The 27,604-nt window shown below is 42.1% G+C and overlaps 1 protein-coding gene across 1 annotated transcript; it reads left to right on the forward strand.

The window, feature by feature from the left end:
* The first annotated feature begins 757 nt into the window (after positions 1 to 757).
* Positions 758 to 27,344, forward strand: LOC140355569 (nuclear factor of activated T-cells, cytoplasmic 4-like). Its single transcript, XM_072440208.1, has 16 exons — positions 758 to 965; positions 13,213 to 13,349; positions 15,190 to 15,301; positions 16,238 to 16,539; positions 17,361 to 17,453; positions 17,538 to 17,710; positions 18,492 to 18,654; positions 19,426 to 19,526; positions 19,608 to 19,709; positions 20,924 to 21,111; positions 21,822 to 21,962; positions 22,113 to 22,168; positions 23,434 to 23,560; positions 25,492 to 25,715; positions 26,644 to 27,097; positions 27,208 to 27,344. Exons 1-16 carry the CDS (start codon positions 791 to 793, stop codon positions 27,273 to 27,275), a joined length of 2,616 nt encoding a protein of 871 aa, XP_072296309.1. The 5' UTR covers positions 758 to 790; the 3' UTR covers positions 27,276 to 27,344.
* Positions 27,345 to 27,604: the final 260 nt, after the last annotated feature.

Consider the following 27,604-nt stretch of genomic DNA (forward strand, 5'->3'; position numbering starts at 1 on the left):
GTAAGTCGAAGCTAAAATAGAGACTTCTTGATTGACAATATTAGCAATGTAAAACAAAATATAGGCTATTCTCCTTGTCTCCTTTTTGATTGAATAACTGCAATGTACCTGCAAATGACATGTGTTACAATCTCCAGATAACGATCAATAATACGGTAAATGTCACGTATTATCACGATTATTCAGATTAATCGTTGTAGCCCCTATAACCACTATTGTTGTTGAACAATATTGAATAATTAGGCTTAAATCAAACAAAATAAGAAGGCTGATACACACACATGCACTTTCACGTCCACTCATGTCAACAACGGGCAGTATTTTTAAGTTTAATCCTCCAAAAACGTCCAAAAACTGCAGATAGTTTAAAGTAAAGAGTATGGGGGAAAAGGGGGCGGGACCGGGGGCAGAGGGGCTGCGTGAGTGACAGGTGAACGGGCCAACAGGAGCCCCTGACGCCGGCGAACCTTCCCATCTGGAATTAAGGCAAAAACCACGGACAAATATTTGATAAACTTCTTTTTTTCTTCCTCTTTTTTGCCTCTCGCGGGGGGAAAGATGGCGTGGAACTGAAAGAAGATGGGATCTGAGACGTTTCGGACGCGTTTCGGTCACGCCAGATGCGATGTTTCGATAGGAGCGGACGTCGGTTAAAAGAAGTTGCGACGGGACCGAATTATTAAAAGTTTCAGCCGGTTTTTCTGTGCGTTTTTCTCCCCCCCCCCCCCCCGTGTCGTTGTTTTTGGACCGTGAAAAACTACCGTGACTTTATCGCGTGCTCGCGGCGCGGATGGGGGCCGCCCCGGGGTCCGGCTGGGACGACGGCGAGTTCGAGTTTAAGTTGGTCTTCGAGGAGGACCACCGGAACCAGCGGCTCACCCCGATGTGCGCGGCCGGCGAGGAGCGCTCGAGGCCCGGGGAGGAGAGCGAGAGCGGCCCGCTGCCCCCGGAGACCACCAGCCACGGTCAGATTTTGGGCTTTTTTCCCCCTTATTTTTGTCTGTGCGGTTTCTCCTTTGAACGCGCGTGGGAAATGTTATACTTATCTGTTTATTTGACTCACTAAACCGTAGATTTTGTGACAATGGACTCGATTTTCATGAAGTTTGGTGAAGTTTTGAGGGACAGAGGAGGCTGGATGGCTCCCACTGCTGCTGCTGAGCAATAAAAAGGAATTGCTCATTTATAAACCCACTTTTAGTTTCTTGTAATAGGCTAATAAAGGCCTAATACAAGCTGCCAAACCGAAATAAGTGTTTATAGTTTGAGAATGAGAATGTAGGGCCGTTTCCATAGCGATTAACTCTTTTAAATAAAGTAATAATATAATTTTTGAATGGGGAAAAGTCCTCCAAATGTTGCATATAAAAGTAAGCCTTTGCACAGTGTTGAGAATAATACTTACCTGCGTTAAAATATGTTTGTGACGTACTCCGTTACTTGGTCCAATCAGTATTCTGAATACTTTGACTACTTTCCCATTGAGTTGCCGTGTATTATAGGGTAAAAACACAACATTGCTTTGGTTTCATTGTTTGTCATGTTTTTATTCATAAAATGAGAGAAACTTTATCACAAGTTAGTGAGTGAAAACTGCACTTGCTCTTATGAAAAAGGCTTTGTTTTCTATTTTTCTCACTAAATCTGTGCCGTTCGAAGCCTAAATTTCAAATCAAATACCATCATTTATTCCTCTGATTTTAGAAAAGTAACTGTAGCGGATACAGTTTATTATTATTTATTTATATACATATATATTCAGTTACTTCCCAACACTTCCAATGAATAGTCTCGTTGGAAATTAATGGGAAGAAGATGAATGAATTCCCCTAAAAAGAAATCGAATGTCTAAACCACGTCGAAACAGGAAGTGCACAAAATCAGTTCCTATGTTTGTGAATTCTATTAATTGACAATAGCCTTAAACCTTTTCTGATTCTGATTCTAATCCACGTCTTAACATGAAGTACACAAAGTAGTGAAAACATAAACGTGGGCACAAGCGAGGGAAAGTACATTTACACGAAACAGAAAATAAAAGGTGAAGTTCATAATAAAGCCACAAAACAACTGCAACTGCGACATTTCCTGCCACAGCTGCCCTGAGGCGGATGGAAACAGATGTGGCTGCCAGTCTGCGCCGACAACCGTCCGATCGTTCATTCTTCGGACGTTTCAGGTCAAACTTCAGCAGCGAACGACTAAAAGAGACTAAACCTGGAAGTAAACCTGGACGTACGGATACAGGAGCAAAGTAAAAGTATCTCATAAAAAATATATACTGAAGTAAAAGTGTAGTTAAACCCGTTTGAAAATGTACTTAAGTGTAAAAAAGTAAAAGTATTTCACATTTTGAGAAGTATTAAAGCAACAAATCTGGATAAAGAAGCAGATTTATGGTCAAAGAAGTAATGGAATCGATCATTTATTTACCGTATTTTCCGGACTATAAGTCGCACCAGAGTATAAGTCGCACCAGCCAGAAACATTTTATTATTAACAGTTATTCAGATAACTATAGCATAAAGAACATGCTAACAAGTTTAGCAAAGCATCAGTTTTACCCCAAATCACTAAATCCATTGAATTCTTCTTCCTCTGTGTCACTTCTAAACAACTCCACAAACTCCAGAGGAAGAGGAAGTGCAGATTCTTCTTCTGCGTCGCTTAGAGCCTAGAGCGCCCTCTTGTGGTTGTCAGTATGAAAATAACGGGTAATATCACATATAAGTCGCTCTGGAGTATAAGTTGCACCCTGATTAAAACTAGGAAAAAAGGTGCGACTTATAGGCCGGAAAATACGGGGTAATCATCACTGTGGTTATTTCAGGTGCTCTCAAACTTAAAAAAAAAGTACTTTACATTTCAGTCCAGCTCAAATACCTAGCGGAGTAGAAAGTGCAGGTTCCTGCTCTCAAACGCAGTGAAGTACAAGTCAAAAGAATCCCCAGTAAAGCACAGATTTATCTAAACGTTTGACTTTTCTTTGTCACTTTCCGCCTGAGAACCTGGACCGGGCCGCGACTGAACAAGCGCTAGAAAAGGTCCTAAAGCGAGAGTACGTCAGGAAAGCGGTGCCGTGCGTCCAGATCCAAACCGCCGTGAAAAAAGCGCTCTGTTGTGATCAGAACTTCAGGCTCCTGTTGCAGTTTTATTTGGGTTTGTCGTGCACGAGATCTGTCTGGAGTCGGCGCGCTGGCCTTGACTCGTTGCTTAGGACGGTAAATAACACATCAACTTCAAAATCGACCGTGATGCGCTCCAAAACGAACTAAAACAATGAAGGAACAGTTAAAAAAAATAATGAAAAACAGACTGAAGCGTATCTGAAGGAAACACAAAGACTGTACAACATTTAACTGCAGTAGAAGTAAACGTACGCAGTCAGAAAACCACGCAGAGAAGTAAAACATAGTACTGTCTGTCTCTGGTTTTAATACTTTTAATACTGCCGTGGTAATACTTTGCGTAAGATATTTTGAAGTACCGTATTTTCCGGAGTATAAGTCGCACCAGCCAAAAAATGCATAATAAAGAAGAAAATAACAAATAATATCACATATAAGTCGCTCCGGAGTATAAGTATATAAGTATAAATATAAGTATAAGTCGCACCCCGCCCAAAACTATGAAAAAAGGTGCCACTTATAGTCCGGAAAATACGGTAACTCCACTGAGATGTTATTTCTTTGCCTGAAGGGTTTTACACTAGCATTTGTTTATTATTTATTTATTACAAGATATTTATCGCTTTAGATATTTTAAACTTTAAAAACGTTGCATTGGTGGTCGCCTCTCCACAGATCTGACCCGTAACTGCGTGTCTCAGCCGAAATAGACCGAATGACGTTTTATGCCCTGCAGTCACAGTTCTGGTTACTCTTTGTACTGAGATCAGGTTTGTCAGGATCGTCCCTTCGATTCCCCGCCGTAGGCCCAAAGTCAATGGGACAGGCTCCGCCCCCAAACGGGAACAAGCGCGAGAAACGAATGAATGAATGGATTACCTCTCAGTCAGTTTATTTTGAAATGTATCTCTTTTAAACAAGTGGGAGAAGAAATACTTTTTCATTTGAAGAAGTATAATTTTTTACATGTAATTTTAGTGTTGGAAAAAATAAAAAGTAAAAGTATTTCCCACATATTTTTTAGAACGGTCTCAAAATAAGTAAAACGTTTCCACTGTTATAATCACGTAGCTTAACAGACTGAAACAAAGCCATGTGTTCTTTTCACTTTGTGCGCTTTTATTGCACTAAAATGTATAAAAATGTATTTGAAAGAACGCTTGCGTCTCCACAAACCTGACTCGCACTTGTTTCCACGGAGACGCTCCTATTTTACCTCAAACAATCCAAAAATTAATGTTCTAAAGTTTAGTTTTGACTCTCTGTCCGCAGGAGTACGGCAGGTGACGAGCCGTGTCCCGGAATGTTACGCCGTGCTGCTTTGAGTGCATACTTTTACTTTAGTACTCCAATACTTTCCAGAAACACAAACACAAATACACAGATCGTCTCTGGATAATATTTATGCTTTTGTGTCGTTTGCTTGTTGTCGAAAAGCACTTTGTTCAACTTGAGCGTCGTAAACTCTCGAATAAAGCGTCACTCCATATATTAAAAACACAAAGATTATACACGTACAACAACAACTCAGAAGGATATAAAAGTTTCTGAAGTAACAATTTTTTTTTGGCCGTCCACCTCTTCTGCTTCTGCACAAAAGGGTCGTAAAAATAGCTTTCACAAATGAGGTTTCGGGGTTGGCGTGGAGTCGAAAACAAACAAAGACAAAACAAGTCTTTGTCTAAAGCTCAGACTAAACAAGGATTAGACCCGGGATTAAACCAAGGACTAAACCTGGACTCAAACGTCCTCAGCGGCGATCGGTGGCGACCCTTTACCTTCAAGCGCGGGACCTTTTCTCAGAGCGTGAAGCTTTGAAAAGTGCCAAACTAAGTCATTATTATAAAACCAGGTTATAATGATCCCGTAAAGCTGAGCTGTGATCGAAGAAAGTGCACACACAAAGTCTTTTCACCATGTTCCAGTCGTGTTTCGCTTCAGTCGCACTTTTATTCAACCTGTTTACAAGGTCGTCTTCTTTAAGCCTCAGAAAAAACACATTCTGGCATTATAGGTAAAAATCCTATCAAACTCACTGTTAAAATGATGATAATATTAATAATTATAATCCTGACTTCTCTTTCACAGTTTTTAATCTGTCGCTGAGCATTCACGTTGCCTAAGGGCTTCATTTATGTATTTTTTGGTGTCCGTGGTTACAGCAGAGGGCGCTCCGACGGCTCAACGGACGGCTTTTTATTTATTTATTAACCTTTATTTGACCAGATAAAACTTCATTGAGATGGAAACCTCTTTTTCTGTTTACCGTATTTTCCGGAGTATAAGTCGCACCAGCCAAAAAATGCATAATAGAGAAGAAAAAAACATATATAAGTCACACTGGAGTATGAAATGCAGTTGCCAGTGTGAAAATAACAAATAATATCCTACATAAGTCGCTCCGGAGTATAAGTATATAAGTATGAGTATAAGTCGCACCCCGGCCAAAACTATGAAAAAATGTGCGACTTATAGTCCGGAAAATACGGTATTTAGTTTGTAAAGTGAGAGTGTGTTGTTCAAGGTTATTTTCAATGTGAAATGTGAACTACTAGGTGTTCAAAAGCATTAAAATGCAAATAAATCAAAGTACAAAGCTATAATATTTCCACTTGAGTCTCTAATGAGCCATATGTTAATTATTCAACCCTCTACAATAAATAAATACTGTCACGTTTTCCTCCATTGCAGTAATAAAAGTCACAACAGCACAACACAATGCTGACAAAAATAAACTAACTAATAAAACTAACTAACTAACTAACTAATAAAACTAACTAACAAAAAAATAACTAACTAATAAAACTAACTAACTAACTAACTAATAAAACTAACTAACAAAAAAATAACTAACTAATAAAACTAACTAACTAAAACACTAAGAAACAAACTAACTAACTAACAAAAAACAAACTAATACACTAAGAAACAAACAAAGAAACAAAGAAACAAACTAAGAAACTAACAAACAAACTAACAAACTAACAAACTAACAAACAAACTAACAAACTAACAAACTAACAAACTAACAAACTAACAAACTAACAAACTAACAAACTAACAAACTAACAAACTAACAAACTAACAAACAAACTAACAAACTAACAAACTAACAAACAAACTAACAAACTAACAAACTAACAAACAAACTAACAAACAAACTAACAAACTAACAAACTAACAAACTAACAAACTAACAAACTAACAAACTAACAAACTAACAAACTAGCAAACTAACAAACTAACAAACTAATAAAACTAACAAACTAATAAAACTAACAAACTAACAAACAAACTAACAAACTAACTAACAAACTAACAAACTAACTAACAAACTAACAAACTAACTAACAAACTAACAAACAAACTAACAAACAAACTAACAAACTAACTAACAAACTAACTAACAAACTAACAAACAAACTAACAAACTAACAAACTAACAAACTAACTAACAAACTAACTAACAAACTAACTAACTAACTAATAAAACTAACTAACAAAAAAATAACTAACTAATAAAACTAACTAACTAACTAACTAATAAAACTAACTAACAAAAAAATAACTTACTAATAAAACTAACTAACTAAAACACTAAGAAACAAACTAACTAACTAACAAAAAACAAACTAATACACTAAGAAACAAACAAACAAACAAAGAAACAAACTAAGAAACTAACAAACAAACTAACAAACTAACAAACAAACTAACAAACTAACAAACTAACAAACTAACAAACTAACAAACTAACAAACTAACAAACAAACTAACAAACTAACAAACTAACAAACTAACAAACTAACAAACAAACTAACAAACTAACAAACTAACAAACAAACTAACAAACTAACAAACAAACTAACAAACTAACAAACTAACAAACTAACAAACTAACAAACTAACAAACTAGCAAACTAACAAACTAACAAACAAACTAACAAACTAACAAACTAATAAAACTAACAAACTAATAAAACTAACAAACTAACAAACAAACTAACAAACTAACTAACAAACTAACAAACTAACTAACAAACTAACTAACAAACTAACAAACAAACTAACAAACAAACTAACAAACTAACTAACAAACTAACTAACAAACTAACAAACAAACTAACAAACTAACAAACTAACAAACTAACTAACAAACTAACTAACAAACTAACTAACTAACTAATAAAACTAACTAACAAAAAAATAACTAACTAATAAAACTAACTAACTAACTAACTAATAAAACTAACTAACAAAAAAATAACTTACTAATAAAACTAACTAACTAAAACACTAAGAAACAAACTAACTAACTAACAAAAAACAAACTAATACACTAAGAAACAAACAAACAAAAAACAAACAAAGAAACAAACTAAGAAACTAACAAACAAACTAACAAACAAACTAACAAACTAACAAACTAACAAACTAACAAACTAATAAAACTAACAAACTAACAAACTAACTAACAAACTAACTAACAAACTAACTAACAAACAAACTAACAAACTAACTAACAAACTAACTAACTAATAAAACTAACAAACAAACTAACTAACTAACAAACTAACTAACTAACTAACAAACAAAAAACAAACTAAGAAACAAACAAACTAACAAACTAACTAACAAACAAAAAACAACTAACACTTAATGCGTCAAATATTGAAATGTACAGGGCAAAAACTGTACAGAAATAAAACATAGAAACCAACAGAAACAATACAACACAAGCAGATAAACCAACATTCAACAGAAACATAGTAATAATGATGATTGTTATTAAATGATTACAAGTGTAACGATGTAGACCTCGTCTGTAGTTTAACTAAGACTAAACCAGAACTGGGCCGCGACGCTAAAGACGGATTTCAAGACTTTTACGTAAGAAAATCCAAGAAAAGGCTGGTAGAGAGGCTCATAACTCAGCAGCTCTGATCCAGGCCTAAGAATAGACTCAATACGTCTCCGAACACTAACGCTGGGATGTACACATGATGAATGCGTCCGAAAAGAGGCCCAAACAGCTCGTGCCACGAGAGCAAAGGCAGCGGCCGCATTGTGGAGTCACTTTGCCTTGATTTAGCGGCGCTCTGCTGGTGACAGCGGGACTCGCACAGAGCTTTTATTGGGTCAGTTCTCGGCGAGTAAGCGCGAGGAATTCTGCCCCACACACGCTTCACTTTAGTCGCTCTACGCTCGAGATGTTTCCTCAGGTTTCTCCAGACGGCGTCTCGTCCCTAAATGTACTTTACTGTCTGAACTGCAGAGCTCAGGCCGCTCAGAGACGCTTTTCTGTGCGACTGAACCTATGGAACTGTCTGTTGTGACTGTGCGAGCGAATTAAGCAGAATATCGTATTTTCTGGATTATAAATCGCACTGTAGTATAAGTCGCACCAGCCAAAAAATGCATAATAGAGAAGAAAAAACATATATAAGTCACACTGGAGTATAAGTATAAGTCGCATTTTTGGGGGAAATGTAGTTGATAAAATCCAGGACCAAGAACAGACATTTCATCTTGAAATGCAGTTTAAAATAATGAGATGAGAGAACATGGTGAATAGGTGTACGTATGCTAACGCTAACACCTTCAGCTACATGACGTATGCTAACGCTAACACCGTCAGCTACATGACGTATGCTAACGCTAACACCTTCAGCTACATGACGTATGCTAACGCTAACACCTTCAGCTACATGACGTATGCTAACGCTAACACCTTCAGCTACATGACGTATGCTAACGCTAACACCGTCAGCTACATGACGTATGCTAACGCTAACACCTTCAGCTACATGACGTATGCTAACGATAACACCTTCAGCTACATGACGTATGCTAACGCTAACACCTTCAGCTACATGACGTATGCTAACGCTAACACCGTCAGCTACATGACGTATGCTAACGCTAACACCTTCAGCTACATGACGTATGCTAACGCTAACACCTTCAGCTACATGACGTATGCTAACGCTAACACCGTCAGCTACATGACGTATGCTAACGCTAACACCTTCAGCTACATGACGTATGCTAACGCTAACACCGTCAGCTACATGACGTATGCTAACGCTAACACCTTCAGCTACATGACGTATGCTAACGCTAACATCTTCAGCTACATGACGTATGCTAACGCTAACACCTTCAGCTACATGAGGCACAGACAGAACTGTGGTAAGTGTCTGGTATGTTAACGTAACATATGAACAGTTATTCAGATAACTATAGCATAAAGAACATGCTAACAAGTTTACCAAAGCATCAGTTTTACCCCAAATCACTAAATCCATTGAATTCTTCTTCCTCTGTGTCACTTCTAAACAACTCCACAAACTCCAGAGGAAGAGGAAGTGCAGATTCTTCTTCTGCGTCGCTCAGAGCCTAGAGCGCCCTCTTGTGGTTGTCAGTGTGAAAATAATGAATAAGATCATATATAAGTCGCTCTGGAGTATAAGTTGCACCCCGGCCCAAACTATGAAAAAAGGTGCGCTTTATAGTCCGGAACAAACGGTTTATGTACTAGTCCGTTTTATGCCGGGTGAGAGTGAATAATACTGCGGTTAATATGTATTATCTGTATGTGTATAACTGTGTAGACTTATGTACAAGGACTGCAGATGGAAACGATAAAGTCTGATACAAACATCTGCTCTTTTATGCTTAAAGTAATTGTACGTTGTCCTAATAAATGAGAGTCCGTGTAAGCAGTGCGTATGAACGATTTGCCAAGACGGTCCACGAGATCGAGACGCGATTTTGATATAGTTTGTAATAAATAAATGGCCTCACCATTTTTTTGGTTTAATTTTTCTTTTTAATGGTCATTGTAGCGCCGCTTTTTGGAACTGCAACTTCAGATCGTTCTCCTCGTGCCGTGTGCATGATCTCGTGTCAGATTTATCTCGCCGGATCTTTTATCTCCCTAATTTACAGATCATTTGGGGATACAATTTTGCACAATCGCGGCGTAAATTGACAGAAGCGAGGCGGCCAATCTGTGCCATCGGCCCAAGATTCATACACGAGGGTGACAAAGTTTGCTCCACAACTGCAGAAAAAATACAATTCTAGGTTGAACTACAGTAACTGAAGACTTCTACATTGAGAATATTTATGAATGAAGTGTATTATGGATCTGCACAGTCCAGAGATCCATTACAATGATCCAAAAATACGACTATCATTGTCTTTTATCGTCGACTGATCGTCATCTCCGTATCTGACACAAACGTTCAAATGTCAGTCGTCTCTCGAGTGTACACTGCATTTTGAACAGAATCCCATCGTTTTTATACTGGAAAAAATCACAGTAAGGTTTGTTTCTTTCTCCAAACTCCTGTCCAAACGGTCCAAAACGTGTGCATGTCTGCCGTAGCCTCAGGTCCATTCAAATGTAATGGTTCAGAACAGCCTTATTAGTGGATGCATGTGTCCCCCGTCTCCTCACCCCCCGAGTGTTTACTTTCCCCCCCTTTCGCCCGCTCGCGTTCGCTTTGCTTTCGTTTCCGTGTGTGTTTGTCGGGTGCGTGCGAGCCCGGGCTAAATGTGTTTCTAATCATCGGGTTTTTTGTATGTTTTTGTGCGAGAAAGAGAGAGAGAGAGCGAGGGGAGAGCTAAGTGTTCCCATGTGGCACGTCGTATTCTGGTTTGCGTCGAGTCTTTCATTTGCACACCTCCGCTATATCCTCGCCTCACCCGCGCTCGTGGGTTTAAGCGCCGGCCGTGCACGTTTCGGGGGGTTCAGCCCGGGTTTTGAGCCCGGAATCTCAATCTTACGGTGGAAGAGCTTCACTGTCCTTCACCTCATGCACGGAAAATACGCACTGACTGTTGTACGTTTAAGGCCGCCACGATTTATCAACTCGTATTTTGATATTTGTAGCAGTTATCTGGTTATTTGGACTAAATAGAGTCTGGAACACATGCCAAAAGACAAAGAAAAATTTTCAAAAATAATAAATAATTTCAGATTTTCATTGATAACATACTTTATTCTTGAATATTCTCTATCTAGAAGCCGTCAGGCACCACATTTCTACCTTTATTTTGTTGATAATGTGTTAGTCTAAAAAAAAAAAAGAAGTTGCATCTCTACTACATTTACTACTAGAGCTGGGTTGAAAAAATCGATTTTCCGATTTTTAATCGATTCGCACATTAATGACCGATTATCGATTCGTACGTCCAAAGATCGTTTTTTTTTTTTTATTGAAAAATGCTCAACGTTTACATTTTATACTTCCAGTTTCAGTACTGGCAGTGTGTGAGCAGTTTTAAAACAAAAATGCTTTTGGTAGCAACCGCTTTTGGGTGAATTCTTAATTATTTTCAATTATTTGCACTGGTTCGTGTCCCAGTAGAATCCACTGTTGCAGATGTCGTCACCTCAATGATGTCCTCCATTTATTGTCCTGGATGATCTTTCTTGAAGGTAGATTGACCCTTAACCTTTTCATCAGTCTTCCATCAGTAACTACCAATACTTGTAAGATTTGCTGTTTAATATTGATATAATACTAGTTTTAACATGTTGCTTCTCTACACAGTCATGAAGTGAAGGAAACGCTTCAAATACATTTTTCATTTTTAATAACATTAACCCCCGGATCGAATCGAAATCTGATCGAATCGGATGGAATCTGAGAAATCACAAAAAATCGATTTTGAAACGTAAAAATCAGAATCGAATCGATTCTTGAAATTTGAATCAAAACCATTTATTTTGTACGTTTTAGTTGTATGATTCTGATTATTTTGATGACGTGCAAAATCCTCCAAAATGTTCTAAAAGTTACTACATCTATCAATCTACTCAAATAATGTTCATGTTTTACCTCTACTGTTCCCTTTGCTGCTGTAACAAAACAACAAACGGCGCATTTTCAAGCTTACATTAAGATACTAAGATAAAGTCCACAACATTAGACTTAGACTATTAGGCTATTGTTGCTGTTTTTTTTAGGGACAATCTAAGCTGTAATACTATGAGTTTAAGAAGATATACTGCATACTGTAGTACTTAAACCACAACACAAGTATAATAGATCACAACTTGACACTTTATTTGCTGTAAGCTGCAATACTGACCAGTACTAGATACATGTCTGTTTACTTAATTCAAGCAGTACATTTTCATTTATTTATTATTTCTGAGCTTGCCTCGGAGTCTGAAGTACATTAGAAAAGGGGTGGGGACAGAGCAATGGGCGGGGACAGGGGGTAGGTGGTGAGAGCCGCCGTTGCAGGACAATAGGGAGCTAACTCAAACATGCAGGAATCAAATGAAAAATACAACTCTTGAGTAAAATAATGATGAGGAAACACCACTGTAACATGGTTTAAAGTCACTTTTACATGATATGTCCCTTTAAGTCCAGTGGGTGGTGGAAGAGAGTGATGAATGTGTTCAATAGACAAATGTAGAGGATAATATGAACATTGTCTGTGCTTTTAAATGTGGTTCTGTTGTAATCTCAGTAATGCATGGATTAGTCCTAGTTCTGACTGAATTTTTCCAACAAAAATGTTTCAGTCCTGATTGTTACATGGTTTATACCTCATGTGTGATGTTCATAATCAACATATTTTTTAGTTTTCTCAGACTTCTACACCAGACTCTTGTGTCTTTCATTACACGCTGGAGGCTTTCACTTATTATTACGGCTTAAACAGCATTAGAGTGTCAGAGATGTGTGAAATTCGACAATCATTCTCCTAAAATCCAGCACAAACCGTTGTTTTTGTGCTTGTAAACCGCGCTGGTCCAAACACAAACATGTAAATCATTGTTTTATGAGAAATATCCACAACGGCTGCTGCTGCACACTTTAATCGCTTCGGAAAGATCGGCGTTGCCAGGAAACATTGGAGGAGATGTTTGAGCCGTGATGGAGCTGGCAGACGCAGTTACGTGTCGGAGACGACTCGAAACGCTGCACCAAAACAGACCTGGAAAGTGAAACGCTCAAAACTGATCCCAATTCCACAGTGAAAAACAAAACGGTTTCTTTCGGTTTTGTCACGCTTCAGTTTGATCACAAAGTGTGTTTTCCTTCTATAATTTCAGACCTTCACTCCATCTCCATCCTGAGTCCCCCGGCCTCGTCCAATCAGAGAGCGGGGATGCACTCTCCCCCTCCTCGCAGGGCCGTGGTCCGAGAGTTCAGTGGGACCTACGAGAGTCTGCCCGCTCGATCCGTGCAGGTGGGAAACCAGAGCAACAACAGCCTGTAGTCATAACCGTGTGTAGTGTGTCCCCGTAAACCAGTGGTCCCCAAACTACGGCCCGTGGGCCACATCCGGCCCGTTGGGCCTTTCAATCCGGCCCGCCAAGCGTGTCCAAGTTATGTCAAAAATTAAAAAAATAAATAGTAATAATAATATATATATATTTTTTTGTCTGCCGTAGTCTTTATTGGACAGTAGATGGAATGAGAAAGATAGGAAGGGGAATGATGAGAGAGAAAGGAGGACATTCAGCAAATGTCGGAGTCGGGATTCAAACTCATGATACTGTGGCTGGCAGTTCATTTTACCTTTCACCTGTAATGCCCACATTTCCCCAAGAGATGGCACTGTTCCCTCTAAGCTGCACCTGTGCAGCTGCACACTACTCGCTCATAGTGCACTGCTCGCACATAGCGCGCTGCGAGTAGAGTAGAATACTCTTGTGGACAGTAGAAGATTCTTGTGGACAGTAGAAGACTCTTGTGGACAGTAGAATACTCTTGTGGACAGTAGAAGACTCTTGTGGACAGTAGAAGACTCATGTGGACAGTAGAATACTCTTGTGGACAGTAGAAGACTCTTGTGGACAGTAGAAGACTCTTGTGGACAGTAGAATACTCTTGTGGACAGTAGAAGACTCTTGTGGACAGTAGAAGACTCATGTGGACAGTAGAATACTCTTGTGGACAGTAGAAGACTCTTGTGGACAGTAGAAGACTCTTGTGGACAGTAGAATACTCTTGTGGACAGTAGAAGACTCTTGTGGACAGTAGAAGACTCATGTGGACAGTAGAAGACGCTTGTGGACAGTAGAAGACTCTTGTGGACAGTAGAAGACTCTTGTGGACAGTAGAATACTCTTGTGGACAGTAGAAGACTCTTGTGGACAGTAGAAGACTCATGTGGACAGTAGAAGACGCTTGTGGACAGTAGAAGACTCTTATGGACAGTAGAAGACTCATGTGGACAGTAGAAGACGCTTGTGGACAGTAGAAGACGCTTGTGGACAGTAGAAGACTCTTGTGGACAGTAGAAGACTCTTGTGGACAGTAGAAGACTCATGTGGACAGTAGAAGACTCTTGTGGACAGTAGAAGACTCTTGTGGACAGTAGAATACTCTTGTGGACAGTAGAAGACTCTTGTGGACAGTAGAAGACTCATGTGGACAGTAGAAGACGCTTGTGGACAGTAGAAGACTCTTATGGACAGTAGAAGACTCATGTGGACAGTAGAAGACGCTTGTGGACAGTAGAAGACGCTTGTGGACAGTAGAAGACTCTTGTGGACAGTAGAAGACTCTTGTGGACAGTAGAAGACTCATGTGGACAGTAGAAGACTCTTGTGGACAGTAGAAGACTCTTGTGGACAGTAGAAGACGCTTGTGGACAGTAGAAGACTCTTGTGGACAGTAGAAGACTCTTGTGGACAGTAGAAGACTCATGTGGACAGTAGAAGACTCATGTGGACAGTAGAAGACTCTTGTGGACAGTAGAAGACTCTTGTGGACAGTAGAAGACTCTTGTGGACAGTTGAAGACAGTAGATAATTAATCATTATTTAATGCATTTGTTGCTTTGTTACAAGTTACAGGTCAAATATTGCGTGTCATTTATAGTAATTCATTAGTTCACACAAACACACCATATTTTCCTGGCCCGGCCCCTCGGCCACATTTTAGAACCCCATGTGGCCCTCGGGTCAAAAGGTTTGGGGACCACTGGTGTAAACCATAATACTCTGGAGTGTCATTATGAGTGTAAGCGTGGGGCTGTATTTAGACGTTTGGCGTGTAAAACGCTGGTCGTCCGTGTGCAGGTGTCAGAGTCCCGTGTGGTGGAGTGTCCCAGTATCCAGATCACCACCATCTCTCCAGAGGACGACCCACCGGCGCTGTCGTCCTGGGACATGAGCGCCGGAGCAGGAGGAGGTGCGAGCGCTCACAAACTCAATATGTAGACACGCCCCTCTTCACAAGCTGTGGTTATGAAAAGTAAAGCAAGAAATATATGAAATAAGTCAATGTATATGTTATTGAAATTGTACCTTGATGTGGACTTGGTTTAGTCCTGTTATAGTCAAAGTACTACAGTAACTACACAAAGTACTACAGTAACTACACAAAGCACTACAGTAACTACACAAAGTACTACAGTAACTACACAAAGCACTACAGTAACTACACAAAGCACTACAGTAACTACACAAAGCACTACAGTAACAAAAGTACTGCAGTAACTACACAAAGTACTGCAGTAAGTACTACACAAAGTACTGCAGTAACTACACAAAGCACTACAGTAACAAAAGTACTGCAGTAACTACACAAAGTACTGCAGTAAGTACTACACAAAGTACTGCAGTAACTACACAAAGTACTACAGTAACTACACAAAGTACTATAGTAACTACACAAAGTACTGCAGTAACTACACAAAGTACTACAGTAACTACACAAAGCACTACAGTAACTACACAAAGTACTATAGTAACTACACAAAGTACTGCAGTAACTACACAAAGTACTATAGTAACTACACAAAGTACTGCAGTAACTTCACAAAGTACTACAGTAACTACACAAAGTACTGCAGTAACTACACAAAGTACTACAGTAACTACACAAAGCACTACAGTAACTACACAAAGTACTACAGTAACTACACAAAGTACTGCAGTAACTACACAAAGTACTACAGTAACTACACAAAGTACTGCAGTAACTACACAAAGTACTATAGTAACTACACAAAGTACTGCAGTAACTACACAAAGTACTACAGTAACTACACAAAGCTCAGGTGTGAAATCGCTGCTTCTCAAACCGTGACAATGACATAAAACCTTATGTCTTTGTCCCCCTCAGTGTGGGACAGGGAGCGCCTGTACCTGCCGCTCCTCGACCCGTTCTCCTACAGAGACCGCAGCCCCGGCTCGCTCAGCCCCAGCCCCGCCTCCAGCCCCTCCTCCCGGGGATGGCTCAGCCCCGCCTCCAGCTGCGACTCACTCTCGGTGGAGGACGAGGAGCTCAACGATGCCACGGTGAACTTTGGCCTGTCCCCGTCCTCCAGACCCACGTCTCCGGGAGGGAAGAAGAGACGGAACAGCCCCCTGGCATCGCCCTGCACGTCCAGGAGGGGGAGCTACTCCGAGGAGGCGCAGGGGGAGGTGGGCGGAGTCTACTCACATACGGGAAAGCTCCATAACAATGTGAACATACTTTTAGACTCAATAGTTTCAGTTATATTAAAACAAATATGTCTATAAGTATGTAAATGATATGAGACTAAGGTTTTAGTCCTGAATTGTACAGCAATATATTTAGTTTGGACAGAAATATCACTTTAGACTAACTACGGCCCGCGGGCCACATACGGCCCATTTGTCTTTATAATCCGGCCCGCCAAAAAATATTTACTTTGTTTTTATTTATTTTTTTGTATTTAGGCCAGACTTAGGCATTTGTGGCCCCAGGGGCAAGATGTGGCCCTTGGCATGTTTTAATACGGCCCCTAGAAAGATTTTAGTTTCTATTTTTTAACCGTCTGCACTTATATCCTTAAAAAAGATGACATAAAATGACTTAAATAATAGATTCAATAGCCTATTTGACAGAAAAGTGATATTTTATTTGATATTAAAAAAAAACATATATATATATATTTTTTCACACCAATGATCGCGGGCCCTCCACTACTTGTCTGGATTGGAATATGGCCCTCGGAGGAAAATAATGGACCACCCTGCTTTAGACCTTTGTTTGGAAGATTACTCTAGATGTTTGTCTCATTTGAGGTCATTTTGAATAGTTCTTAGTTCTCAGTATCCACTTATGGACCACACAATACAATAAAATGAGTTTAGGGATTTAGGTTTATGTGACTAAAGTGTTTTTAAACCATTTTGACACAGAAAGGAATCAAAATGAGGATTGTAATTTAATCAAATGGACAGGAACCTAAATGTGTTGAGTTGTCATGTGTCTTCAGGGTCTGGATGGGGACTGCAGCTCTCAGAGCCACGCCCCAGTCCTCTGTGAGCTCAGTGTCCCACAGAAAACCAGGAAGACCTCGCTGGAGCAGGTAAAGGCATAATATCACAATAAAAGAGCGTTTATCTTCTGTAGTCTTGTTCTGAAAATCCCACATAATGAGTGTTTGTGTCAGTTGTCCCCGCGGGAGGCGGAGCAGGAGCAGGCTCCAGGACACGCCTCCTGCCCTCTGCCCGAGCCTCCTGTGCCCAGGAGAGAGGCTCCTCCGCTGGGCATGGATTACCTCCCTGTGCCCCCCGCTCTGGTCTGGGGCAGGACCAGGACCAACACCCACAGCCCTCTGTTCAGGTAAACACACCACCACCACCACCACAACAACAACAACAACAACAACAATATATTAATAATAATAATTTTAAAAAACGGTTTAATTTTTGTTTTCCGTGTAAGTTTGCCTGGTGTGATGCTACATGTGTTTCTTCTCCTCCTTCTTCCTCTCCTCCTCTTCCTTCTCCTCCTTCTTCTCATCCTCCTTCTCCTCCTTCTTCTCCTCCTCCTTCTCCTCCTCCTTCTTCTCCTCCTTCTTCTCCTCCTTCTCCTCCTCCTTCTCCTCCTCCTTCTTCTCCTCCTCCTTCTCCTCCTCCTCCTTCTCCTCCTTCTCCTCCTCCTCCTTCTCCTCCTTCCTCTCCTCCTCCTCTTCCTTCTCCTCCTTCTTCTCATCCTCCTTCTCCTCCTTCTTCTCCTCCTCCTTCTCCTCCTCCTCCTTCTCCTCCTTCTCCTCCTCCTCCTTCTCCTCCTTCCTCTCCTCCTCCTCTTCCTTCTCCTCCTTCTTCTCATCCTCCTTCTCCTCCTTCTTCTCCTCCTCCTCCTCTTCCTTCTCCTCCTCCTCCTCCTCCTCCTCTTCCTTCTCCTCCTTCTCCTCCTCCTCTTCTTTCTCCTCCTCCTCTTCCTTCTCCTCCTCCTCCTCTTCCTCCTCCTCCTCTTCCTTCACCTTCTTCTTCTCCTCCTCCTCCTCCACCTTCTCCTCTTCCTCCTCTTCCTCCTTCTTCTCCTCCTCCTCTTCCTTCTCCTCCTTCTCCTGCTCCTCTTCTTTCTCCTCCTCCTCCTCCTCCTCCTCCTCCTCCTGCAGGTCGAGTGCACTGCCCCCTCTGGACTGGCCCCTGCCGTCTCAGTTTGACCAGTTCGAGTTGAGGATCGAGGTCCAGCCCAGGCCTCATCACCGCGCTCACTATGAGACCGAGGGCAGCCGCGGCGCCGTGAAGGCCACGCCCTTGGGACATCCCGTCGTTAAGGTAAACAAACAAACATACAAACAAACAAACAAATTTGATCACGTGTAAGAGTTTAGGCTTTAACTGAACATTTTGAATCCATCTGTCTTTCCCTTCTCTCTTTCTTCCTTTATCTCTTTCTTTCCCTCTTCTCCCTCCTGTCCATCCTCCCCTCCTCCCTTTCATTCCCTTTCTTCCCTCTTCTCCCTCTTCTCCTCCTCCCTCGTTCCCTTCCTTCCCTCTCTTCTCTCCATCCTCCCCTCCTCCCTCTCGCTCCCTTCCTTCCCTCTTCTCCCTCCTCTCCATCCTCCCCTCCTCCCTTTCGTTCCCTTCCTTCCCTCTTCTCCCTCCTCTCCATCCTCCCCTCCTCCCTTTCATTCCCTTCCTTCTCTTTTCTCCCTCCTCTCCATCCTCCCCATCCCCCTCTCGTTACCTTCCTTCCCTTTCCTCCCTCCTCTCCCTCCTCTCCATCCTCCCCTCCTTCCTCTCGTTCCCTTCCTTCCCTCTTCTCCCTCCCTCCTCCCTTTCGTTCCCTCTTCTCCCTCCTCTCCATCCTCCCCTCCTCCCTCTCGTTCCCTTCCTTCCCTCTTCTCCCTCCCTCCTCCCTTTCGTTCCCTCTTCTCCCTCCTGTCCATCCTCCCCTCCTCCCTTTCGTTCCGTTTTCTCCCTTCTCTACATCCTCCCCTCCTCCCTTTCGCTCCCTTCCTTTTCTTTCCTCCCTCCTCTCCATCCTCCCCTCCTCCCTCTCGTTCCCTTCCTTCTCTTCCTTCCTTCTCCCCGCTCGTGTTGCAGTTGTGTGGATACTCCGAGCGGAAGCCTCTGTCGCTCCAGGTTTTCGTGGGAACGGCCGACGACAGGTCCATCAGGCCACACCCCTTTTACCAAATACACAGGTACACAAGCGTAGTACTAGTTTACTAGGTCCAGTACTAGTTCACTACAAGGCCAGATGGTGGAGTGTTGTCTGTGTTTAGAGTAACGGGGAAGATGGTGGGCACCGCGTCCCACGAGAGCGTCCAGGCCGGGACCAAACTGCTGGACATCCCCCTCACGCCGGACAACAACATGGCCGCACTGTAAGAACACGCCCACACTCTGAGCTCTCGGCCAATCACAGCCTGCCCTCTGCCACGCCCGACCAATCACGTCCCAGTCCGTTTGCAGTGAGTCGGGAGTGACGCGCTACAGCTGTGACCGGCAGTGTGGAGTGCGGTGGTGCATGCTGGGAGGGCGTGACCTCACCTCACTCCGCCCCGCCCACTTCTGCCTCTCGGTGCTACAGATCAGCACTTGTGTTATGTTAGCTTTACCGGGGAATCGTTTTTATTTGACACGGTATTGTGTCTCGAGATCAGCAGCTCTATGTAAACTAATACAGGTGAGAGGCGGGGCACAATTTATGGCGACACCCACAGAAACTTCCGGAATCAGGTGAATGGGCGATATACTGTACTTTCCGAACTATAAGTCGCACCAGCCAAAAAATGCATAATAGAGAAGAAAAAAACATATATAAGTTACATTTTATTAAAAAAACAAACAAATCCAGGACCAAGAACAGACATTTCATCTGTAAATGCAGTTTAAAATAATAACAGATGAGAGAACATGGTGAATAGGTGTACGTATGCTAACGCTAACACCTTCAGCTACATGACGTATGCTAACGCTAACACCTTCAGCTACATGACGTATGCTAACGCTAACACCTTCAGCTACATGACGTATGCTAACGCTAACACCTTCAGCTACATGACGTATGCTAACGCTAACACCTTCAGCTACATGACGTATGCTAACGCTAACACCTTCAGCTACATGACGTATGCTAACGCTAACACCTTCAGCTACATGAGGCACAGACAGAACTGTGGTAAGTGTCTGGTATGTTAACGTAACATATGAACAGTTATTCAGATAACTATAGCATAAAGAACATGCTAACAAGTTTACCAAAGCATCAGTTTTACCCCAAATCACTAAATCCATTGAATTCTTCTTCCTCTGTGTCACTTCTAAACAACTCCACAAACTCCAGAGGTAGAGGAAGTGCAGATTCTTCTTCTGCGTCGCTTCGAGCCTAGAGCGCCCTCTTGTGGTTGCCAGTGTGAAAATAACAAATAATATCACATATAAGTCGCTCTGGAGTATAAGTGGCACCCCGGGTAAAACTATGTAAAAACGTATAGTCCAGAAGATATGGTTAGTCCTGACCTCTCAGTGAAATGTTTGACTTGCGTTGTGTCGTGTTGAAATAACCAGAGGACTGAATGTCTGACACGCTCTTCAGCATCGACTGCGCCGGGATCCTGAAGCTGAGGAATTCCGACATCGAGCTGAGAAAAGGAGAGACGGACGTGGGGAGGAAAAACACCCGAGTGCGTCTGGTGTTTCGTACGCACCTCCCTCTGGCGCCCCCTGTGGGCCCTCCAGGACGAGTGCTGGCTCTGCAGGTCGCCTCGCTGGCCATAGAGTGCTGTAAGTCACATGTTCAAATGTTTATATATATAACTCAAATATCTTTTATGTTTTTTCATTTATTTATTTAAGTATAAATAATGATCCCTATTTTTATTTATTGATCTATATTAGAATTGTGTCCTTAAGGTAATTAAAAGAAAAAGTAAAGAATTAGAATTTAACTAATGGTTTTCTACAAATAATTTCCCATAATATGCTATTATTAAGTGTAATTTTATTTTGATCCTATCGTAGATTTAATTTATTTATTTTTGACTTATTTTGACTTATATAGTCATTTTAAAAAATCATTGTTCATTGTTTTATGTCGCACCGAGTCACCAAAGTAAGTTCTTATGTTTATGAATTATGTTCATTGACAACGGCAATAAACCTTTTCTGATTTTGATCTAATTCTAAAGTTTAAACAATAATAAAAGCTGCTTTGAGTTTGAGCAGTGACAAAATGATTTAAGAATATTCAGTTTAACCATTTATTGTCTCTTCTTAGGTTATTTATTCATGCTAGATTTCCAAACTGGAATGAATCACCTTTTAATTAAATGGACTGCTTCTTCTAATATTACTAAAATATTACATACTTTTTTGTTTATTTTTCCATTTGACAGAATAACATTTCCTTTTTCGATTGCACCCTGTAGATGTCAGTAGACGTCTGTAGATGTCTGTTCACACGTTGTCATGGTAACATGTGGTGGTGTTTGCAGCTCAGCGGTCGGCGCAGGAGCTTCCGGTGCTGGAGTCGCTGAGTCTCACCTCCAGCTCGGCTGAAGGAGGAGACGAGCTGCTGCTGAGCGGGAACAACTTCCTGTCCATCTCCAGAGTCGTCTTCATGGAGCGAGGATCAGGTCATGTGACTTTTATTCTGTTTATTTGTGCTTTTTATTCCCTCAAACCAGAGTGTGGTCATGTGACTTTATGTGTGTGGTCATGTGACTTTATGTGTGTGGTCATGTGACTTTATGTGTGTGGTCATGTGACTTTATGTGTTTGTTCAGACGGAAAAGTGCAGTGGGAAGAAGAGGCTCATGTGGACCGGGACAACAGCAGTGAGGTAACAACTGTCCTGCAATCATCTAAACCAGGACTAAAGCAGGGCTAAACAAGGACTAAAGCAGGACTAAAGCAGGACTAAAGCAGGGCTAAAGCAGGACTAAAGCAGGACTAAAGCAGGACTAAAGCAGGGCTAAAGCAGGACTAAAGCAGGACTAAAGCAGGGCTAAAGCAGGACTAAACCAGGACTAAAGCAGGGCTAAAGCAGGACTAAACCAGGACTAAACCAGGACTAAACCAGGACCAAAGCAGGACTAAACCAGGACTAAACCAGGACCAAAGCAGGACTAAACCAGGACTAAACCAGGACCAAAGCAGGACTAAACCAGGACCAAAGCGGGACTAAACCAGGACTAAAGCAGGACTAAAGCAGGGCTAAAGCAGGACTAAACCAGGACTAAACCAGGACTAAACCAGGACCAAAGCAGGACTAAACCAGGACTAAACCAGGACCAAAGCAGGACTAAACCAGGACTAAACCAGGACTAAACCAGGACCAAAGCAGGACTAAACCAGGACCAAACCAGGACCAAAGCAGGACTAAACCAGGACTAAACCAGGACTAAACCAGGACTAAACCAGGACCAAAGCAGGACTAAACCAGGACTAAACCAGGACTAAACCAGGACTAAACCAGGACTAAACCAGGACCAAAGCAGGACTAAGCCAGGACTAAACCAGGACTAACCTTAGGCAAGACCCGCTTTATTTGTAGAGCACAATTTGTACACAAAGAAATTCCAAATACTTTACAGAACAGGAAGAGACGCATTCAATTCAACCAATAAATCATTGTAAATAAATCAACATTTATTAATTAAACTGAAGAATCACACTGATCAAACTCTTCAGTTCGTTTTTTAGTTTCAATTTTTTACAGGTGCGTGTTTAAGCACCTGTAAGAGTAAATGCAAGACGGATATATTTATTTATTTTTTGAACTATATCATTATGCTAGTTTTTTTTTCTTCTAATTATTATTATTATTTTCTTTCTTGTTACTGTTTTTATGAAGGAATTAAAATAAAATCTAATCTTTTTGAGAGCATGTTTTTTTCAATTTTTTTGAAATTATTATGCTAGTTTATTTTATTTTTATTTATTTATTTTCCCTCATTCTTGTTACTGTTTTGTATTTGTAAATAAATGAATACAAAATAACATCTTTAGTTTAATACAAATGATTACACTTGGCTCCATTAAATGTATAGATAATATATTATACAATGTGAGACTCTTAAACCCTGCGACGTCTGCTGTGCTCAGGGCCTGCTGTGTGTTCGAGTCCCGGCCTACAGCGACCTCGCCGTGAGTCGCCCGGTCTCTGTCAGTTTGTACGTCTCCAACGGGAAGAGGAAACGGAGCAGCACGCACTCGTTCAAATACCTGCCAAGTAAGTCACGACTGTTCATGTATCGAGTGACAATCGTGTCCCGAGAACCTTTCCAGAGAGATAAATGTGTCCCGAGAGCCTTTCCAGAGCGATAAATGTGTCCCGAGAGCCTTTCCAGAACAATAAATGTGTCCCGAGAGCCTTTCCAGAGCGATAAATGTGTCCCGAGAGCCTTTCCAGAGCGATAAATGTGTCCCGAGAGCCTTTCCAGAGCGATAAATGTGTCCCGAGAGCCTTTCCAGAGCGATGAATGTATCCCGAAAGCCTTTCCAGAGCGATGAACGTGTCCCGAGAGCTTTTCCAGAGCGATAAATGTGTCCCGAGAGCCTTTTCAGAGAGATATATGTGTCCCGAGAGCCTTTCCAGAGCGATAAATGTGTCCCGAGGGCCTTTCCAGAGCGATAAATGTGTCCCGAGAGCCTTTCCAGAGCAATGAATGTGTCCCGAGAGCCTTTCCAGAGCGATGAATGTGTCCCGGGAGCCTTTCCAGAGCGATAAATGTGTCCCGAGGGCCTTTCCAGAGCGATGAATGTGTCCCGAGGGCTTTTCCAGAGCGATGAATGTGTCCCGAGGGCCTTTCCAGAGCAATGAATGTGTCCCGAGGTCCGTTCCAGAGCCTAAATGTGTCCCGAGAGCCTTTCCAGAGTGATGACTGTGTCCTGAAAGCTTTTCCAGAGCGATGAATGTGTCCCGAGAGCCTTTCCAGAGCGATAAATGTGTCCCGGGAGCCTTTCCAGAGAGATAAATGTGTCCCGGGAGCCTTTCCAGAGCGATGAATGTGTCCCGGGAGCCTTTCCAGAGCGATAAATGTGTCCCGAGGGCCTTTCCAGAGCGATGAATGTGTCCCGAGGGCCTTTCCAGAGCAATGAATGTGTCCCGAGGTCCGTTCCAGAGCCTAAATGTGTCCCGAGAGCCTTTCCAGAGTGATGACTGTGTCCTGAAAGCTTTTCCAGAGCGATGAATGTGTCCCGAGAGCCTTTCCAGAGCGATAAATGTGTCCCGGGAGCCTTTCCAGAGAGATAAATGTGTCCCGGGAGCCTTTCCAGAGCGATGAATGTGTCCCGGGAGCCTTTCCAGAGCGATAAATGTGTCCCGGGAGCCTTTCCAGAGAGATAAATGTGTCCCGAGATCCTTTCCAGAACGATGACTGTGTCCTGAGAGCCTTTCCAGAGCGATAAATGTGTCCCGAGAGCCTTTCCAGAGCGATAAATGTGTCCCGGGAGCCTTTCCAGAGAGATAAATGTGTCCCGGGAGCCTTTCCAGAGAGATAAATGTGTCCCGGGAGCCTTTCCAGAGCGATAAATGTGTCCTGAGAGCCTTTCCAGAGTGATGACTGTGTCCTGAAAGCTTTTCCAGAGCGATGAATGTGTCCTGAGAGCCTTTCCAGAGCGATAAATGTGTCCCGGGAGCCTTTCCAGAGAGATAAATGTGTCCCGGGAGCCTTTCCAGAGCGATGAATGTGTCCCGGGAGCCTTTCCAGAGCGATAAATGTGTCCCGGGAGCCTTTCCAGAGAGATAAATGTGTCCCGAGATCCTTTCCAGAACGATGACTGTGTCCCGAGAGCCTTTCCAGAGCGATAAATGTGTCCCGAGAGCCTTTCCAGAGCGATAAATGTGTCCCGGGAGCCTTTCCAGAGAGATAAATGTGTCCCGGGAGCCTTTCCAGAGAGATAAATGTGTCCCGAGAGCCGTTCCAGAGCGATGAATGTGTCCCGGGAGCCTTTCCAGAGAGATAAATGTGTCCCGGGAGCCTTTCCAGAGAGATAAATGTGTCCCGAGAGCCTTTCCAGAGCGATGAATGTGTCCCGGGAGCCTTTCCAGAGAGATAAATGTGTCCCGGGAGCCTTTCCAGAGCGATGAATGTGTCCCGAGAGCCTTTCCGGAGCGATAAACGTGCAGATCTTTTCTTAACTCTTGCTCTCTCTTGTCAGTCTTGTTCAAAGAGTCCGACGCGCTCTTGCCTAGTCCGTCCGTTCTCCCCCTGGACCCTCTTCATCCGCCCGCAGTCGAGCGCGGGCCCCTGCAGCTCCGCGCCGGTCTCGCCAACGAAGAGCGCCCCCTGGACTTCCACCCGTACCCGTTCTCCCCCCCGTGCTCCTCCATGCTCTACCCGGACGACTTCTCCTCCTCCAAACCCGAAGCGATACCCGTGGAGGTAAGCGTGTGTTTTTAGCGTGTCACAAAGGTATTTAAAATGTGCTTTTGGAGTAAAAACTTTTAGAGTAAAATGTTGTGTATTTTGATGAAGAACTGTGCTGATTCTGAAAGTCATTTTCATTACTTTCCACCACTGACTTCTTAACATTTGAGCAGTAAAAGGTGGAATCATAAACGTCTTCATCTGGAGCGGGGGATACGGACTAAAATGAATACCTCAGTATTTTTCAGCATAAACTTGATCATATATTATCAGATATTTTAAAAAAGCATCAGGAAGTTCAGGAATATCACTTTGTTCTCCTGTTTGAGAGATTACACTAAACTTTCTGTTTTAAAAGTTTTAATTATATTTCTAATTCTAATTCTAATTTTGCCGATTTACAGAACAACAACTGTGACAATATCCATTCTGATACATCTCCCACCTTCATCTACAACCAATTATTTATACAAACTTAAGTTTTAATGTACTGCTTCTTGTGTTTTTAACAGTATTGTCTAGAAAGTAGAGTTATTGTGTCAGTGACATTGAGTAGTTTCAGTATTATGGTTTTATGGAGGACTCTGAGTAAAGCTTTAATTAAAGGAGTCTTAATACCATAACTTAACACATTTTAATTTAGATTTAAAGACAATTTACATTTAATAAATGATTGATCAGATACTAGTCAGAGTTTTCAAAAATATATTTAAGTAAATAATTACTTAAAGCTTTACATGGTGCAAACTGTATTAGCTTCTCTGGTTAGCGTTTCCATGGCCCTCCTGGTCGTCCTGTATCATTTATTGTGATATATTTTATATATATATATATATATATATATATATATATATATATATACATATATATATATTTATTATATATATATATATATATATTATATATATATATATAATACATCGCACTCGTGTCATGACGACAGGCCTACGCGGAGGACACCAGGGCGGCGCTGTCCGAACGCCACCCCAGCTTTGAGAACCTGGAGCTGGGCTTCACGGAGCTGCTGCCGCCGCTGTACCCTCGCGGCCCTCAGCCCCCGTCGCCTTCTCCGTGGCTCGACTCGCCGTACTTATCGTCCTCGCCGTCGCCGTCGCACTCGTCCTCGCTCAGTCCGTTCCCGACAGGAAGCCCCATCTCCAGCTCGCCCCTGCCGCCCGCGCCCGCCTCGTCGTACCCGCATTTCCACCCGATTTACCTGCAGGAGGCGTGTCCGTCGCCCCCTCCGCTCCTGTCGGGCTCCAGTGCGCACTACCAGGACATGTGCCCGGTGCCGTACTCACAGTTCGACACGTGGCACGGCGGCGACAGAGAAGGGAAGGGCCTGGAGTGCGGGCTGGAGTTCAGCAGCTCCATGCAGCACATCACCTTTGAAGAAGGTCAGTCTCATAAACCTGCTTCAAACAGCACGTTTGAAGACTTTGATTCTTTATCATTGGATTTCATCGAAGAACATTGCTTGATGTCTGTGTTCTCGTGCGCTCCACAGTGACAGAGCTGATCGGGGAGGACCTGCGCTCGTATCACTCCACACAAATGGACAACCAGCAGAACTGAACCTGTTTTGGACCCGAGGCGCCTGCTCTGACCGGGTTTGTGAAAAATGATGTCATGACCACCAAGAACAATGATTTTTAAACCTATTTTAAACACATTTGGAAGATAAATTATGTATTAAACTATTTTGTGTCGTCTTATTTTAACCTCGCCTAAAATATTGTGATTTGTTTAAATATTTGCAAACGTCAAGATTCAGTTCAAAGTGCACATTTTGAATTATTTTATTTACAAAATGCTTCTCAACATTCCGGGTGAGTGGCAGAATTATTCATTAGTCTAAAGTGACGCACTCGTTGCTGCTGCCATCTTGTGGACGAAAAGTCTCA

This window comes from Eucyclogobius newberryi, unplaced genomic scaffold (genome assembly GCF_026437365.1).
Source record: "Eucyclogobius newberryi isolate DKJ021-1_F unplaced genomic scaffold, fEucNew1.0.hap1 SCAF_115, whole genome shotgun sequence".
Lineage (NCBI taxonomy): Eukaryota > Metazoa > Chordata > Actinopteri > Gobiiformes > Gobiidae > Eucyclogobius > Eucyclogobius newberryi.

What these genes read in the sequence shown, in the direction of transcription:
- LOC140355569 (XM_072440208.1), top strand. Translation starts at nt 791, where the DNA reads ATGGGGGCCGCCCCGGGGTCCGGCTGGGACGACGGCGAGTTCGAGTTT. An exon ending in TGGGACATCCCGTCGTTAAG is followed by an intron (nt 18,655 to 19,425) that starts GTAAACAAACAA and finishes CTCGTGTTGCAG; the next exon opens with TTGTGTGGATACTCCGAGCG. An exon ending in CTCGCTGGCCATAGAGTGCT is followed by an intron (nt 21,112 to 21,821) that starts GTAAGTCACATG and finishes TGGTGTTTGCAG; the next exon opens with CTCAGCGGTCGGCGCAGGAG.